At 39.8% G+C, this 19530-nt stretch overlaps 1 protein-coding gene and 1 pseudogene across 8 annotated transcripts in view; both read left to right on the top strand.

Annotated features, from left to right (window-relative positions):
* The window catches only part of Stxbp5 (syntaxin binding protein 5), a 143317-nt gene extending 138747 nt beyond the window's left edge, over positions 1–4570 (top strand). For all 8 annotated transcript variants that reach the window (XM_076926840.1, XM_076926839.1, XM_076926837.1 and 5 more), the window contains one exon: positions 1368–4570. In XM_076926840.1, the coding sequence (XP_076782955.1) occupies positions 1368–1409 (42 nt within the window). In that variant the 3' untranslated portion in view covers positions 1410–4570. The remainder of the gene's footprint in view (positions 1–1367) is intronic.
* LOC143439931 (glyceraldehyde-3-phosphate dehydrogenase pseudogene) overlaps positions 2081–19530 on the top strand; it is a 25523-nt pseudogene continuing 8073 nt past the window's right edge.

The raw sequence follows: 19530 nt of genomic DNA, 5'->3' as shown, positions 1-19530 counted from the left end.
TGCCACAAAGCAAAGGGACCCCTAAATAAAGTCCACACAACTATATTTTACTGACTATTACGGGTCTTTATTAAAAATTAATCTCCGAGCTATAGAATGGCTCAGCAGGTAAGAGTACTTACTGCTCTTACCGAGGACCTGCATTTGGTTACCAGCATCCACATGGCAGCTCAGAGCCATCTGTAGCTCCAATTCCAGGAAATCGATGCCTTTCTCTGGCCTTGGAACATAAGGTGGTATACATACGGAAATTCAGAGAAAAGAAAAAACAAAACCTCATGCACATAAAATAAAAATAAATCTTTAAAAATGTTTCTTATGAACTTAAAAGCCTTATGCAGCTCTGCATTGTTATTTGTGCGTGAGTGACTTTGGCTTCTCACTTTTGCTTCCTGGACTGGCCTTTGAGGATGTCTTAAGTTCTTGCCCAGATGAACAGTGTCAAAGGTGTCTTTATCTTCGACCTACTGGTCTCTATAACATGAGCACTTCTTTAGTTTTTGAACCAGTAGACATCTCCTCTTTGGTTGTGTTGTATGAAGGAGATCATTTGACCTGGAAAATAGTTGTCTAGAGCATCTGTGGGAATCAGGGCACCCACAAGTAACCCCAAAGTAAGCGAATAGCCCTCAGTGTCAGGCAAGGTTTGTGATGCCACAGCCATGCACAGCACAAACACTTCTGCCACCTTCAGTGTCTGCACACTCCAAAGATAAGACACGGTCACCTTTTCCTTCCACAGATGCAGGTTTTAGACACACCCGAGAGTCTAATGACGAGGGTACATTGAGGTGTGCGCATGGACTCTAGAATTCAGATTGCCAGACCCAAACCCAGATCCACTGTTCTGTTAACCTTGAGTAAAACCTAGAAGCCTTGGGGTTTTATTATAAAACGAAGAGGAAGTAATGCACACCCCAAGAATTATACAGAGCAGGTGAAATGGAGCAAGGAACATTTGTTGTCTGGCTTACAACAACGGCTCAGTAAACCTGAGATGCAGGTTTCTGGTCTTTCTTTCTCTAGTTCTTTAAAACATTACTTTCAGACTTTCAGTTCTAATTAGAAACATGGCAGTTGCCTTATTCTTGAGTTATTTGCTAAGGCACTAAACTTTGTCACGCATGAAACAGAAATTATAGTACATATTAGAAACAAGCACCTTCTAGGATAATTTTTAATGAATATAGCCATTTTTTATCTAAATAGAACAATTCATGCCACTTTAAATAAATTCAAGTTAGCAAGGTATAATATCGGTTCAGAATGTTCCAGAATGGCATGCTTTATAGACACAAGTTATAAATAGTTGTTGGAATTTTGAAAACACATTCTTCATGATGGTTTTGTCTTTCTGCCTCTTTTAGATGATGCTGAAGTACAAAGATAAAAAGTGGTACCAGTTCTGACAACTAGAACTCAGTGAGTCCAGCTGCAACCTGAAGGAAAAAGAAATTTCCTTGTAATGATGTCACGGATGTACTTGGGAAAGATAACATAAAAGGGATGCACATTGCTGAAAACTTCTTTCCCAGCACCGTCATGCACTGTTTTACCTCAGTCACTCGGCTTTAACGGAGAAGAATCCCTGTGCAAAAGCAGAGCATATGGCGTGTGCTGGCTCTGAGTTGACAAACAGAGAACCAAGTGGGGTCACGCTGATGGACGAACATACAGAGGATGCTGAGAAGTCCTGGAGGGGTATTCCTTGGATCATTCCTGTATTAAACTTTTGTATGCCAAAAGATTTTGTGCCGTTGTATCTGCCACCAGTGTTTGATCCGTGGGGAGAGGCAGTAAACCAGAAGTTGTAAGTCTGCAAAGGTCACTTTGTGTCTGGAGTGCATTGTGAACAGCTGTCTGCACTCACCCTCTCGCACAGTATCATTAGTGAAAAAGCAACAAACTGTCCCTTCTCGTTAGACTGCTGAATGGTGGGCTGTAAGTAATCGAAGCACACACACACACAGCTAGTGTGCGGGGTCCTCTTCTACTCTCGGTATTACATACTGTGTTCAGTTCCTGTGTCTTCAAAAGCAAATCAAGGTGATGTGTCACTTTTCATGGAAAAGTGCAGCGCATGACTGAGTTGCCCATCTTCTACGAGTTTCCATGTAGTGACCATGCAAAGAGGAAAATCGAGAAAACCTCCATTGTGGTGAGGAGAATTCGTCAATGTCTTTTGTCCCTGTTCACATCAACTCAGCTAAAAGTAGACTTGACCAAAACAGTTACTGGTTACATTTGTAGAAAAGTTGAAATTGGCTAAGTTTTTAATTTTGCTTGAATTTTTATAAAATGTTTAACCAAATGTACCCTTGCATTATTTAATTAAAATTGCTAAAACAACAGTGTTTTATCATTTCAGTAAAGTGCTCAGCTCCCTTTTAAAAATGCCCTCCATTTGCTCAGTTTCAGTACACTCAGGTGATGAACCAGTTTAATCTTAGTGCGCACGCTGCCGCATGGAAAACTGCAAGTGTCTCTTGTCCAGTTACCCAAGAGTCTAGTCTGATGAGCTACAAAATATCACCCGTAGACAACATCACACCTGTACATACCCTTCTGGAATACTAAAAGCAAAAAGAAAGGAAAGTATGTTCATATCAATCACTAACTTTTTTCTGTAACCAAGAGTGGTGTGCATTGGAGAGCAGTAGACACGGAATGATTGGTTCGTGCAGTAGCAGGGCAGCCTAGAGAGGAAGCAGCCTGTGATGCAGTCAGGGGCTGTGATTGCTAAAGCCACAAAGGACGAAGGGAAGGGAAGTGGGGGCTGTGAACTTTGCATGCTGTCTCCCATGACAGACTGTACTGAGTCACTGTCCTTAAGAATAAGCAGGGCACAGATCGCAGGGAAGCATGGCTGTTTTCTGTTCTGTTTGATAATTAAGGTTCCTGTCAGTCATCCTCACTTCTCAGCCTGTCACTTGCCCGTGTCTCTTTCATTAATAATTCTTTTGTTTACATTTTATAACGTGCACTACTGGATATAAAAGTTTACATCAAAGTTTACTTTAAATAGCATCAGGTAAGGATTAAATACATGTGATGAAGAGAATTGATCAAGATAAAAATGTTTTTAAACTATAATCATTTTTAAAAATTTCTGAATCTGTAGAAAGTAAAAAAAAAAAAAAACATTCGTTTCATGTCTGTTCTCTGAACATTCAGCAATTTACAAATTGCTTAATTTGCATTACGTATATTGTCCATTAAACCCATGTTCCATGGTACCTCACTGGAAGAATTGGGTTCTTTTTTTTAAAGGAATAGTTTTATGAATATCAATAGTCGAGAGTCGAGAGTTTTAAAAAGTTGAAAAGTACTAAGTACCTATCGCACTGCTTGACTGTGTGTGGAGCCTCAGCTGTTTAATTTGTTGTGTTATTTGCATATCGAATTCCTTTCTACAATCATTTTAACTCCTGTAAATAAGATGACTCAAAGTTGTAATTATTTACTAACAGAGAAGTAGATAAGTTTATCAGAGCTGGATTTTATAAGAACATGTTAATTCATTATTTTAAATTATTTGCTTTTATTTTAATTAATCTACATATTGTGCACAACAATCTAAGAAAGTACAAAGCATTTTTAAGTAGAGGAAATGAGCATCCCAGAGCTGCGCCTGATGATGTAAAGACAGCTCACAGTGATAACTGGCCCAGGGGATGGGCTGCAGTCTGAACCGCTCTGCCTCCTCCCAACCCACTCCTGTCTTCTTTGATGCAAAAAGTAGTAGCCACCAGCAAGTCACAGTTTCAGGAACTTTAACAATAACAACAGCAAAAGGTCAAAAAATAAATTCTCAAAAAATGAAAGTGTATAAGTGTGTGTGTGTGTGTGTGTGTGTGTGTGTGTGTGTGTGTGTGTCTTCTCTGTACCCTTTTTGGTCTTTGATTCTGAAATTCAAGTATTCTTCAGTTAACTTTATTGATGGGAAGAGATTTCTCTGTATGTACCTCATAACAAATTCATTTCATTTTGCAAACTAAAACCAGTCCCTGTTTGCTTAGAATGTTGTTATTTGAAGTATCTCATTTTGTCAAAATCTTTCTGTGTGTGAATATGGCATTACCATAACACCCGCTCACATTCTGGCTCTACCACTTCTAAAAACCGGTTATAGATTTAACAAAACCTGTTCCTGATTTGAGGTTTTCATGGGAAAATACTGTGTACATATGCATATTATTGCAAGTATGCTGCAGTTTCATCAAGAACATTTCCTTAAGTACTCACTGAATTCAGTTCAGGCAGTCATTTGCAGCAGTGAGCCAGGACTGAAAGAGTGTATATGTTTAGAATATGTGAGATGCTGAGAGACAGACAGGTGAGGAACAGAGGGGGTTGTTCCAAGTCTTACCCTGAGTTCTGTATTCGATTCGTATGCTTTGCTCAAGGCATTTCGCATGTGACATTAGTAAAGCTATCTCCAAAGGGTTTTTTTGTTTGTTTGTTTTTGTATCTGTTTTTCTTTTTTGTGGCAAAGATTTATTTTAACTTGGGGGATTTTGTTTGTTTATATGTTTCTGCAAAATAAAGAGCACTGAACTTTAAACTTGAATTTTTTTTCTGCACTTTTTTAGGTCATGACTTTTTATTGTCCTTTATTTAATCTGCACTTTTCGCTTAAATCAGGTGATACTTATGTACGAGAGATACCAAAATCGTGACTATGCTGCTAGCGTTGCCTGAGACCAATCAGTTCTAAAACCTTTAAGAGGGCTTTATACAGCTTTTAAAGATTAGAAACAAATGAAATTATTTGTTGTATGTTTCCGTGGTCCTGATCTTTATTGTGACACTTTTGGGGTTGTTTTACAATCACACAGTAACATGTTATGTTTATATGCTGCTAGAAAGTATTCTTTTAGCTTTAGACGAATTTTTATAAATGTAGTCTTTAATTTTAAAAATGGTGAACTTGTTAAGTCCAAGTACTTAAGACATGTGTGTATTCTCCATACAAAACTTTGTGTTTTACCCTTATACTAAGAAATACTGGTATCTCTTTCGAGATACGTTTAAGTTTTAAAAGGTCATGTGTTATTGAGAAGCCTTCACATGTGACAAAATACAATTATGTAGTTTAAAGAAAAAAAATCTCTGCCAAATATTTTCAAATATTGATTTTTTTTTTGAGGGGAAATGTCCACAACAATAATTTCTAGAACTTTTCTGTAGCTTCAGCTTGCTGTTGGATGCCTATTTTAGCTATTGTTTTAAAAAATATATATATATATTGAAAATGGTTTTCCAGATATTTTCTTCTACCTTTTTTAAAAATAAATTTCCAAAACTGGAAACAGAGTTTATGTATTTTTGTCAATGAAGGTTTTTTTTTTTAATTTTATAATTTATAGAATTTGTTCCTTATCAGTTTGATACCTAATCAATACTCCTAGGCTTTTTAAATCTATATTTACTTTGAAAAGAACACTTCTGTGTAGCCAGTGTCCCTTCTGGTTTTCCATTTGTCTTTTTCTTTTCAGCATTTGTTCTGGGTTGAGATTGATGCCCAGGTGTGCTTCTGACTTGGAGATGAATGCGCAGTGGCCAGCTTTGCAGGCTGCTCCTTCCTCTGATCCACTGTAGAGTATTGCGAACGCCATGACTCTCTTGCTTCAGATGCTGCAAGGATTCTGTGCACAGAAAACAGTTGTTGCAAATGACAAGGTCGAAGCCGTAGCTTAGCTTTTCTGAGAACGTGAATGAATGACTTTAGTACTTCCCAGTTCTGGGTCTGAAGTTGCTGGTTCAGTTCTTTTATGAATTCAGCATTGACTCCAGAGTTGCTTAAGGGTGACCTCTTCCTATTCCTTAGAGGAAATGGGCTTATACAGCTGCCAGTATTTTTCATTGAGGCACATAGTTTAAACCTTTATTGTCTATAAGATATAAATAAATAGTGTCAACTCATTGTAGGCCATTTGACTCAGGCATTTAAAATGGGTGTAGGTTAGTTGTGGAATTCTATTTATGTGAGTTTGGGGTTCTAATTTTTTTAATACCAGTTATATTTTGCTATCTAAACTTTGCCCCAAAGAGAGTGTATGTGTTTCAGACAGACTTAACATACACTGCAAAGATGAGAAATGGTGGCTTGATTTCTTTCTTTTCCTTTCTTTTCTTTTTTGTAAATAGGTGATACTTTAGGTGTGACCTCTGCTCAACAGGGTAGCTAGTCAGGGGTGGGAGTACTGTCTAGTTACATTTTGTTTCATTGTAAATGTGTTTCAAAAAAAAACCCACCCAATTATAAAACAGACAGATTTAGTTTCCTAGAGTTTTCCAAGCTCAGGGCAAGCATGCTTGGTCCAGAATGCTAGCCTGTGTGCCAACATCATATGCACTGTTCATCTCTTGCATTTTCTTTTTATGTTTGCTCAGTGCAGTAACTGTTTCTAGGATAATTACTGGGATATGCTTTCGAAGTACATTTTTTAAAAATTATCTGTGTAGTGTTTCATTTTTTTAAAAGGCACTATTGCAAACACTGAAAACCATCCTCAAACTTTGTAGTTCTTTTGTGTTTCTGTAACTTAATCAGAAAAAAAAAATGCTGTCATCACAGCAAAAGGTTCAAAATTAGGTGATGAAATATTTTTGTAAATAAATACCATTAATCTGGTATTTTAAGAATGTATTACAAGTTAATGTTTCTGGGAAATGTTCATATATATGTATATGAATTTCTTTGCTGAAGGGCTCTGACTGGGCAAAATAAAATACTCTAATCCCTTCTGAAACAAAAAACCAAAGCCCTTTTTTTTTTTTCTGGAAATTTGTTTTAGTGTTTTTTTTGAGTTGTAGAATTATCACATCAGTTGAAGAAAATAAGCCAAAACAAACAACAACAAAAAAATGGTCACTTTTCCAAAGATGTATTAATAGGTAATTGAGACCACAGACCCTGATTCTTGGTGAAAGTATCCTCTCCATGCTAGCCACGTGGGTGGGCTGGAATGGAGCCAAGAGCTAGATCTAATTGCACACAAATAACCCTGGAGTCTTACTAAAATACCAGTTCTGAGTCCGTGCGTGTGAGCAGGGATCTGACTCGACATCTCAAAAGAGCCACTGAAAAACACTGATTTGTTCTGTGGAACATCCTTTGACTATCGAGAATAATAGGTATCTCCGGAGTTAGAATTTTCTAACTGATTTGTCATCATCAGTGTGTAACTACTTGTACCAACAATGAGAATCCAGTTAATGGATCTGGAATAAAATCTTTCAGGGAATGCTGACGTAATTCTCATGCTTGTTTCTAGATTTCTGCTTCTTAGTGTGATACACAACTGGCCCACATGGGGGCAGTCATGTCTTAGACAAGAAGTCCTTAGAGTACTTTACAAGGGCTTTCATGATAGATTCTTTTTTATCTGAAAGCTTAAGCAACACATCATTTGATGTTACTGCACAGCAACGTAGATTATTTCATATTAGTCTGACTGATAATCAAAAGTTTTAGGACTTTAGTACTCAAGTGCAAATTTGAAAACAAGATTTCCTTCTGCCATGCCTCCTACTCGAGTGTCCTGTGTTAAGTGGCACTGTGCCATTCGATGCTGTGGAGTGGAAACAGCCTCCTTGTTCTCACCGTGCCTAGGAATGTATAGGAAGACTCTAACTTTCTTCCATTAACTAAAAGTCAATGCTGTTCGCAGTTTCTGCATGAAAAGCTGCTGTCATAGGTGCCCAGTTAGAAGCCGTTAATGTGTGCTGTTGTTTAAAAGATACAAGCATCTTTTAAAACAGAAAGTTCTCTCAGTGATTTTCAAACTTTATTTTCCCCATTTGTCTTGCTTATACTTTACATGCTAATCACTCTTAAAAGACAAAATTAAGGCAGGAAATCCACTTTATTAATTAAAGCAAGTTTCAGGTGAAAAAAATAAAGGAATATTTATTACCAACGCCATGTGAGGGCTTTGCATCACATGAAGCTGGAGTTTTGGATTAATACTGTATCTTCCTCCGAATACAAACCCTACCCTGTGGGAGCTCTGTGGTGACTCCCCCACCTCACCCGGCTTCTTCTGTCCATCCCTGACTGCTATGCCTCTCACCCAACGCACACATGTTTGACAGTTCAGTGAATTCATTTTAAGAAAAAGTCTTTGCTCATATAATAGAACATACTATTAATTCTCTTTTCTTGAGCACTTACTCCTAAATTCTAGGTAAATGTATAAATATCATTTTATGACCACAATGTAATCTCTGTTGCTTGCAACATTCAACTACTCAAAAATCCACACCAGTGAACAATTAAACACAAGCTGCACTGGGCCAGCATGGCATTGGAGGCAGGCGGTGGGGGAGAGAGAGCCCTGTGCTGTTGCCCTCAGACCGTGTCCTCGCTGCCTCACTAGGACTCAGCCAAATTATATCTGGGTTCAAAATCTCCGATTTCAAGAAATCATGCCACTGGATACTAAATTATGAAGATCTCACTACTAAAAGTGTAATCTATGATTCGCTAACCATAGCTATGTAACTATACATGCTGCCAGATTAAACCATTGTACTCAGATCTGAGTGAGAGGATTTCATGGAAAAGCAACTGTCTAACTCCAGACTGTTGGACCAAAAGCCCTCTCTCTTGCCCCTCATCATCAGAGTTTCTGTACAGGAAGCACAGGGGAAGGAGGCTGCCATGAGAATTTGTATTCTTCAGAAGTTCCTAGGTGGTTGGTATGCTAGTCCAGACAGCCCTGACCTACAAGCCATGACACAGAAGTTTCTTGTGTCACAGATAATCAGTATACCATCTGAACCAATATAACAAGTATGTGAATGGAAGTAATTGGTATGCCTCAACATACACACAGATACATAAATCCCTAAAAGCTTGGAAAATATTCTCAAAGGTTACAAAAACAGAACAAAACAAACAAACAAGCAGAACTCAGAGTGTCCTCTCCTTCACGCATGGATCCTTTGGCCATGGCTTTAATGTCTGAACCCTGTGCCAATGAGTGAGACCCAGCTCATATGTGGCCTGTTGAGTGGAATAATACAGCCCTAAATGCTATGCCATGCTTGAAAGTGTATTCTGTTTAAATTTGAATAGTTAAGAGTTTCGGTTCATTTTAAAAAGCTGTAGAAATTAAATTCTTAAATTTTTATAGAATTGAAATTTAATATATATTTTATAACCTTACTAGAAATCTGTTAGAAGCTTTATTTTCCTGCTAACAAAACCTCAAAATACATTTTTAGCTAATGGGCAAATGAATTTGCCTCAGCTTTCAGTGAGTGTGTTAAGAGTGGGAGCCCAGGTGTGCAAATGCCAAGCCCGTCAACCTGCTGTGGTAGACCTGGATTCTGTTCTCAGTTTGTCGTTGATACTAATCGCCCTACATGCCCTAATTTCCACTGGTCTTAGTCCAGAGCTTCATTAATTGTAAAACTGCTATCTATGCTGGCCTGTCTTACTTCACATGGGACCCATAACTTGTAAGGATCATTAGAAGAACAAAATTTAAATATCGGGCCTTATATTTTCACAATTAGTTGTGTGTATGCGCGCGTGTGCGCGTGTGTTGAACACTGAGGCCAGAAGCGAATGTTAGATACCCTGGAGCTTTAGTTACAGTCATGAGCCACCTGACATGGGTGCTGGGACCCTAACTCTTCTTCTGGAGGAGCAGGAAGCACTCTTAGCCAGAGCCTTCTCTCCAGCACCCAGGCTTTATCACCTTAAAAATTTGAAGTTCTATGAAAGAAGACTGTTTTGAATTCAAAAGAATGAGTTTTAGTGTATCAGGACCAGCAAACCAGTATTAGTACAGCCCTGCTCATAATCAAAACCATTGGTTATGGTCAAGGGTTCAGGATAGAGATGTTACCAGACACACACCACAATTCATACTAACAAAAAGTGTTCATGACTAACATCCTGATTTTCAGAATGTTAAACCCTGAAAGGGGGCATCTAAGATCAGGTAGCAGGCTCTGGTTACCTTTACAAAAACTGTTTGTAAAGGTAACTGTTTATACCCATGTTTGTTACCCTTAAACAGCTGTAGCCCTATATACTGCTCTTTGAAGACGACAGAATGGAGCTTGTAGACTTGGTCTCTCTAATGGGATGCTCCTGACAGTTACCAGGCTCCATCTCTGCTAAGGGCATGTAAGAGGTGGGAACTAATTCTATTCTGTTTGTATATTTGTAACAGGGTTTTGCTGTATCGCCCATCCTAGCCTCCAACACCTAAGCCTTCTGCTTCCATACCAGGAGTTCTGGGATAAAAAGCATTCTCCACACACTCGCACCTTAATGGACTTTGTTTCTTATTCAACCCTCAGAAGTTGCTAAAAGACTACAACCTCCAAGTCGGTTCTTACTGCTATTTTCCTTTTTGAATGTTGGTCACCAAATACTCCCTGAGGACTTCCAAGTGCCAACACCTTCAGCATGGTCCCTTCCTTTCTTCCCTGAACGTCAGCTCCTGTATCTATAGAAGGAATGTTCAGAGCTCTCTCCTGCAGCTCAGGTAAGAGATTCTGCTGCTAACTCTGGGCAGTGAGAGCCTTCAGGGGGCTTTCTCTGTCATTCTATTGAACCATGCCATCACAGTGTGAAAAGGGACTAGGGCCTTAATCCTTCTCTTCTTCCAATTGCTTCCACCACTAACCCTCCTTAGGTCTAACCCATATAGGCCAGGAACAGGCTCAGACAAAGCCCTGTTCTCTTTCTCTACCCAGAGAGAAAAACATCTGTATAGCTCTTACAGAGGACGGAATGAGTTTTTTCTTCATAGGCCATTTATAAAACTATCTTTATAAGTTTTGCCTGGTCCTTAGAACCTTGTTCTTCTCTGCTATTGTCCAGAGACTGATTTTCCTCCTCTCCCACTTACTGCCCTAATCCCTTCCCTTCTCCTCCTCTCTTCTCTTCCTCCCCTCCTCCCCTCCCCTTCTTCCATGATGTTTTTAAACTCCTTGCTGTTTAATAAACTGACATTTTTCAAAAAGTGTTTCCCCTTCAAAATTGTCATCTGATTCACAAACTCTAAAAGTCAATCTTGAAATTTAGTTCCCACCTCTTTCTTTAGCTCGCTGGCCTTTTGTTATTCCTTTTGGCCTTGAGACACTAATGTGCCACATAAAACAACTTGGCCTAGAGCTCACAGACACTCTCACTTCAGCATCCCAGAGGCTGGCATTACAGACGTGTGCCACCACACCAGACTCTGGCTATTTTCATTCCGCAAATACGTATTGGGCACTAAGATGTGATGCTCTGTTATACAACTTAGAAATAGAAACGTGAACTGAATCAAGACCCTTCCTGAATCTCGCACGTGATGAGGGTGGCTATTTTTCTTTCTGTCTATTTCGTCAGTGATAACACTAAATCCAGGGCAAAAGGGGAGACCTAGCTGCCGACACAAGGGAGCAAGGGATTTTTAGTTTTAGTTTTACTTTTTACCGTATATATTTTTTTGAGGAGAGTGGGAAATTTAACCTGAAATCTTATCCATAGATTATGCTTGCTACGTGTCTGTTCCCCCTCCCCAACAGAGCGCTGCACCCTCTGCTCCTCCTCAGTTACCCGTGGTCCCTTTTGCTCTGCTACTTAAAGCTCGCCTCTGCATCTGCATCTTCTGTTTGAGTTAAAGCAGAGTTGCCCCTCCTTACTGGTGAGCGTCTTTGCTCTCTTCCCTTTCCAGAACATTCTTCCCTTCTCAGTTGTAGTTCAGCAGCTTCTCTCCTAAACACCTCAGACTCCTTCTGTGACCTCTAGTGAAGTCTGGCCCTTGCCCAAGCACTTTCCTGATTTGCTTTGTTAATGTTTGATTCTGCTCCTTTTCTGTATACCTAGAACACCTTCTGATTCACTAATCCTTTATGATCAGGCTATAGCACCATCTTCTCTTGAAGGCTTTCTATAGCCAGAGTGATGACTTGCTTTCATCTTCTGCAACAACAAGCATTTCTTTCTACCAATAATTGAATCCTTATCTCAGTGTGGCCTAGTTTGTCTTCACACAACTGCTCCCTAGATTCTGAGCTCCTCAACACGAGAGGCCCTTGTCTATCCTTGTCACACCAGCATCCACCATAATACCAGTCAAGTAGAGAGTGATCATTAATATTTGTTGGTAAAGTGTCAAAATTCGAGAGTTCTTATTCATATTTGTTTACACTAAGAAGTCATCACATTACCTATGCGCACAAAAAGCTTTATATAGTTCATATTTTATTACCTGAATTTCAGCCACACATGCTCGGGTGCTGTAGATATTTTGCCTGGGATTTCTCCAGAAATATAAAATTATGTTTTGCCAGGTGGTGGTGGCACGAGCCTTTAATCCCAGCACTTGGGAGGCAGAGGCAGGCAGATTTCTGAGTTCAAGGCCAGCCTGGTCTACAGAGTGCATTCCAGGACAGCCAGGGCTACACAGAGAAACCCCGTCTCGAAAAAAACAAAAACAAAAACAAAAAAAGTTTTATTTTAAATGAGCTAATACTCTATTTGAAAGCTGTCAATGATTCTGATGACTCCAAAATCTGAAAGTTTTATTTAATTTTAATAATAATTCTCACTTGCTATACGCGTGTGTGTATTTTTAATGAATACTTTTCTTGAGGCCTTCGTGAGTGCTACTGAATAGAACCATATGGCCTCATGTGGACCCTGCTTTGGCCATGAAGACCCTTGACATCCATCCAGAGCAGACAGCAGGGCTTCTTTGAATCCTGGAAGTTGAGTGCAGCTAAGACCCACTTGATGAAGTCCACGGATGTGTAGAAGCCTGTTAATAAAGTACCTTAACAGCCTTCCTCTGAACTGATTTGGAGACAGTTGAGGAATCTAGCATAGTGTGTCCCTAGGTTGAGTTCAGGGCAGCAGACCGCAGTATGGTGCAGATATGTAGACAGCTGCCAATGGTGCTTGAAGTAGCCTGTGTCAAAGAATGACAGGAAAGAGGGACAGAGAGCGAACACTCTCGATGGCCAGTAAACCATGTAGCTGACCCATTCAACAGATTGTAAAGACCAATGCTCGGAGAAGTGTTTTACAGTCATATATAGTTAACCATATAGACAAAATTGGAAGTGAGGAAAGAGATTCCACTTCTCAAAGAGGTCCTGTCTACAGTGAACTGCATGGTTACAGTCTCCCTGGAGCCAGAGTGTGAAACCTGAATTAAGCTGTCTAGCAGCCTTTTCCGGCCCTTGTGCTCCATCTTGAAAATCGATAAGGTGCTTAGCAGAATGAATGACACAAGGCTCTACCGCAAACCTGACAGTTTATAAGATGATACATCACAAAGAGAGCGAAATTGCTAACTTAATGCATGCTTGACCTACCCTTTTCATGAAAGCTAATGAAATATCACAGTACTTACCAATCAAGAAAGTAGATTGTGAGAAGCTAATATTTCCTATAAGAATTGATGCTAACCCTAAAGACACACTGTAAATCACACACACACACACACACACACACACACACACACACACACGTGCGTGCATGCACATACTTGAAGGCTTTAGTGACATAGTTTAGGGCTTTACTGGCTGTGCGTATTTTTATTATGCTATTTAATTTCTTCATCCATGTGCAGACTTTCTGTTGTCTTCAAAGTAAAAGAATTTAAAAGGTTATCACAGGCAGTTATTTAAAAGAAAGTAAAAGCAGCTTTGAGTCTGGAGTGTAGCTTTGTGAATGGCAGAGCATGCATTTAATGCATATGAGGACCTGTTTTCCATTCTGAGAGAAGATGGAGTTTATACAGAAGATTAAAATAAGTGTGTGGTGACTTGCACAGCTATGTTGTCTTTGAGATCACCTCCCTGTGTCTTCCGGGACTTAAATCTCATCCACACAAATCTTATTTGTTCTCAGACTTGGAATAAATGAACCGATTTTTCAAGTCATGACAGTTCCTAGACCCCCAAATCTTCCTTGTGCCCAAAATTTTGAAACAAGGTACCCTATTTTATATTCTGCATTATGTTTGTATAGTTAATGTGACCCTTCTAGATAAAATTGCCTTTGTGTTTAGTGAGAGACAAACCAAATACATAAGTCAAAGACATGACATCAGACAATGTCAAGTCAGGTAGCATGATGATGAGAAATATACCATCAGGCTCACATTCTGGGGTGGTTTGGATGAGAATGTTCCTTATAGGCTATCAGACTCATTTCCCTGAGTTCAGTCTTTGAGAGGCACAATTAAATGGAGCACTGTAGATGAGGATCAAAAAAATGCAGGCCACAGGAGAGTCATATTAATGCATTAATCATATTAATCACTCCTTCTGTCTTGTCCTGTCTTCAGCGTTTGGACTGTTTTTACATGGAAACACCTAAGCTTTTCATTTCACATTTCAGTGGAAGGCTAAAATAGACACTTTATAATAGTGAAATACGTTATAATAATCCTGAAACTAATATGACCTGGGCTTTGAGCACTGGGACAAAGGCATTGCTAGGTTTTAAGAAGCCATCACTCTCTAAGTGTGTATTAGTTTGCTTCTTGGTGCTGTGACGAAAACATCTTGATCAAAGACACATACAGGAGAAAGAATTCATGTCTGCTTGATGGTTCCAAAGCGAGAAGAGTTGAGCATCCTGGGGACTCGGGCCAGCAAGGACAAGGAGTCCTTGTCACATTTTGAACTAAAATGATGAAGCAAAGACAGGAAACTGGAAATAGGGCAAAGCTCTGAGCCCTCAATCCTGCCTCTACTGACACACTTGTCTCCCAAGGCCTCGCTTCCTACCACTGCTAACAGTGCCCCCAACTTGGGAGCAAGCGTTCAGATCCATGAACCTGTGGGGGGGGACACCTCTCATTCAAACTGCCATGGAGAACAAGGAGACCAAGCTGTGTTATAGGCCTGGTGGCCCTGGGTTGTCCTAACTATAAAGTGACTTGGGGTTGGGTAGAATATTTTTTCATAATCTTTTCTAAGAAAATTATTATAGTATCATAAACCATGATCTGTCTCCACACATAATATTGTGGGGTTTATTTGTGATTATAATTGATCCTAAGTGAAATCTGTAGAAAAATTTTTTATTTTCATTATTAATTATATATGTATACCCATTTGTACATGGGAATGAGGTGCAGATGGAAACCAGAAGATGGCAGCTGGTCCCCTGGAGTTAGATGAGGATGTGAGCTGCCCAGAGTGGGTTCCACAAACCAAATTCCAATCTTCAGCAAGAGCGGAATGTACTCTTAACACCTGAACCCTCTTTTCTCTCCATCCCTAGATGAAAGTGTTTAAAGACATCACTACAATTAATGCAAGAACAAGATCACTGAGCTAACAGATAAGGCTAGGACTCCATGTCTCCAGATGACATCACATGTCCACGGACATCAAAGAACAAAGGTCTATCTCAGAGGTAGATACCAACATAGCTAAGATTAGAGATGCTTAGGGGAAAATCCAAAATGGCAGTCACCTCTTCCTGCCCCATAGCTTCCTTCTCCTTACCCACAACACGCTTTCTTTTCAATGCCATGCCTCCTCCTAGCCAAACACTCTGTGTCTCCTGTGCCTTTAAGAGTTTGGTTCCTTCTCATTCTTTAGAGCCCAGTTTAAATGTTCCAGTCTCTGAGATGTTTTTCCTGGAACTTAGAAGATAGCTCACCCTGTAAGGGACTTGTTTTGCATGCAAACAAAAGCCCATTGTTATCTTCTGTATTCTTAAATCCAGAATGGGGCCACAAACCCATTAGATATTAAGTGGACCCAGGTCTCCTGAAACATGATCCAATTTAACTGGGATAGAAAAAAGATCATTAGAATGTTAAAGGAGCTTTGAGTTTTATCAAGTCACAGATGATACAATCCATAAAGCCCTCCCTTTTTGGAGAAGGAAAGATAATTCCTCCTATGAGGCTGCTAAGAAGAAAAATCAATTATTTTAACCATAGTCATACCAATGCCTCTAGAAAGAAGGCACCCCAGGAAACACCTCTATGTCCCCAGTGTCCTTGTCCATAAATTAAAAAGGTGAATCAACAATATTATACTCTAGTTAGACTATTTTTAACTGTCTGGCTTTTATTAGAATCGGAATGCTTCCCCTTGTTCGTGTCCACTGGAAATGACACCTCCTCTTCCTATTTTCTTAGCTACTGGGTTCCTCTGGTTAATTCAGATGTTGAATTCCAAATTGTGCAGGCATGAAAGGAGAGACAAGGCCTTCAATATGTAGGAGGGAGTGTTGGATGCTTCATAAATTATATTTAAAGGATGCATAGCTGGTCAGTAGGGTCACTACTTTATGACGGCAGAAAAGCCAATCATGAACACCATGCAGCTGCGCCAGCAGATACTTGAGTATGAGCATACCCCACCTCTTCAAGCCGGGGTCAAACACTGGCATAATTCCTTCAGTGTTGCAAGGCCAATAGCCCTGTGTTATCTTTCTAGAGATTGTCCTCACAGATACTCCCAAGGCTCTCCTAAAAGTGCTCATTAGTTGCAATATCAGCCCTGTTTGCTCCCATTCTAACCAGGGCTTTCCAGGGCTTGGCATTCAAATACGGTCCTGGAGATAAAGGTTGTCACCTGTAGTTCTGGCTAGCTATGTAGATAGCTATGCAAGCAAGAAGCTACATCCACAGTGAAGACATTTGACACACAAAGGAAAGAAAATTCCACAGTGACTTAAAGCACCATATAGATGACTGTTCAGCAGCCCAGGGCTCTGTGTCCGGGAATAACAGAGGTCACTGCTTTCCACATATGGCCTACAAAGCCTTCTTTAAGTCTTCTGGCTGCAAGTGCCATGTAGACCACACCCATTCCCCATCTTCTCAAAGACCATGGGGGATCGGGTGGGTGAATGCTTCCCGGGTAAGTCCCAGATTTGGAACTGAACATGTTCTTTAGCCACAGAGAGGCCCAAGGCTCTGTGTCCAAAGATTACTTCCTTCTTCATTTCTGGAGTGGGGGCTGGGAGTGAAGCTTCATGATGCACCTGTAGGTCTTCCTAGATATATAAGGAGGCTCACCCTGCACTACAAATCACTACTGTTTAAAGCTGAGGTCAAAGCCATCTTTCGCCTTCTCCCTAGTCTCTCATTCTTCCTCTCCCTGGCCCCTCTCTTCCTATGCCCTCATATGCTAGCCCGCACATCCGTTTCCAGAATGATTGAAACAGGAACATCATTTCCTCCTGGAAGACTGGACCCTATTGTTAACAGGTTGTTCCTGCTCCTGTGATTAGACAACCCCAAAGAACACACCCCCACTTAATAATCTCCTGACCTGTGAGCTCACCCTTGGCCACTTGTAAGAGCACACTATTATAAATCTTGGAATGTATAAGCCAGGGGTTCTCAACCTTCCTAATGCTGTGACCCTTAAATACAGTTCCTCATGTTGGGGTGACCGCCAACCATAAAATTATTTTCATTGCTACTTCATAACTGTAATTTTGCTACTGTTATGAATAATATGCAGATGGTCTTAGGAGACCCCCCCATAAAAAGGTTATTCAACACCTCCCAAAGGGGTTGTGACCCAGAGATTGAGAACCTTTGTCTTAGCCTGAAAAGAAAAAGATCACTAGAAATTGTCACAAGAAGAGGATAAGTCTAGTTTTTTTTCTTTACATTATGCTAAATTGCACTGAAATGTGTTTCCAAAAATGTATGCCAGATAATAGATGTTTCTTCTTAAGTGTGGTAATTCAAACATGATTTGCTGCACAATATGGTTCAGTATGAGAACTTGTGGATAGCCTGCAAAGAAAAACTGTCACAGTCAAACAAGATGAAAATGACTCCTGAAAAAAAAAATCAAAAGAAGTGAGACAAAAAAGCAAAGGAGCAGACTGTGTGGGCAGAATAATAGGTATCTTAGTGGTGTGGAGAGATGAGGAGATGAGAGGTAATCAGGAGGCCAGAAGGAGATGCCTTGATTAACTGCTCCTGACAGCTAGCTAGCATTCTTTTGAAAAAGGATTTCTCTGGGTATCCTCAAAATGCTCATCCTCCAGCCTCAGCCTCTCCGGTGCTTGGTTTCCAGGAATCTAACACTGGGCTTGGCTTTCTTGCTGTTCTTCCTGAAAAATCCCCTCACTTTTTATTGTCCTGGGCTCCTTTTTTTTTTTTTTTCCCTAGTATTTTCTATTTGGCATAATATTGTTGTCAAGGTTCACATATGCTGTACAGTTTTAATTAACAAATTTCTCACTGTTTCAATATATCACATGATGTTAATCCAGTCTTCAGTTGACGGGAACTTATGGTGTTTAACTCTTTAGAGACCATTTTACAAGTTTTTATGTGACTAAAATTTTGGATTTGGGTTTTGTTTGGCTGATTTTGTAAAGCAATTGGAATAAGACAATTCAATGGTAACCACAGAAGATGTCAATACCAAGTCTGAATGATGGGTAGAGCAGCTAGATGTGGTAAAAGAGTTAAGGAAGTTTTGTAATGCAAACAGATATACAAAGAACATTCCACACAGAGTTAGCATAATGTACATTCTTCCAGACTCATGGGGAACATTCTCTAAGACAGGTCATATGTTAAATAATTTAAAAGCCTGAATACATTTAGAAGATGGAAGTCATAAAGGATATTTTCCAACTACAATATGATGAAATCGGACCTCAAGGTTAGACTCTGCCAAATATGTAAATAAGTGGAAATTAAAGGACACACTTAGATAACTAGAAGGTATTAGAGCTCAAACCTGTAGCAAAAGGTTGAGATACCTACTTAGCATAGCAAAGCAGACCTGGCTACCAGGTTCTCCCAGCATCCCTCAGTGCATGCCTGTTACAGGGCCATCCTGGCTGGAACAATTCACCTTCTACCTTAAACTTCTCCAGTGCAAGGGCTGGGCTACCCTTCCCCCACCTGCCCTTCCATATATAATCCAACTATTTTTGTTACCTGGCCTTTTTGTCTACCCTTGACCTTCCTGGCCTCTTGGTCTAGCTCTCCCTCTCCCTCTCCTTCTCCTCACATGGCCCAACTCAGTTTGGTCATGTTCACTCAGGACTCTCCCAGATGTTCCCGCATCTGCATCTGACTCTCCCTTCTATCTACGATAAACTCACTTCTCCATCATACCTAAGAGCAGCCATGTTTCTTTCCTCTTGTGTTTCTTTTTACCATTTAGTAGGTCAATGAAAAATAAATGCAGAAGGTAGAGAGCCTTAAAACATAATATATCAAACTTGGAAAAGTTGACAAAACACTATGACATTTCCATTTTACAAAACTAGAAAAAGCAAACAGACTAAAGTCATTAAGGTAGATTATAGTTTGGGTTTTGTTTGTTTGTTTGTTTGTTTGTTTTGTTTTGTGCTTAAAGTTGACAGTAACTGGTTGGCAGGGATGTAGAGTAATTATGAACTTTAAATTTTGCTGTTGAGTGTGGTTAGAACTGGTGCAGCCATTTTTTTTAAAAGGGAAGTTCTTCAAAACATTAGGCACAATCACCTAATGAGTTCACATACATCACACAAAGATAACTGAAGACTTGATCATAGACTGCAGAGACACCTCAGCA

This window comes from Arvicanthis niloticus, chromosome 28, assembly GCF_011762505.2.
Source record: "Arvicanthis niloticus isolate mArvNil1 chromosome 28, mArvNil1.pat.X, whole genome shotgun sequence".
Lineage (NCBI taxonomy): Eukaryota > Metazoa > Chordata > Mammalia > Rodentia > Muridae > Arvicanthis > Arvicanthis niloticus.
The sequence above is the reverse complement of the archived record's forward strand: the minus strand, read 5'-3'. Positions and strand labels throughout refer to the sequence as shown.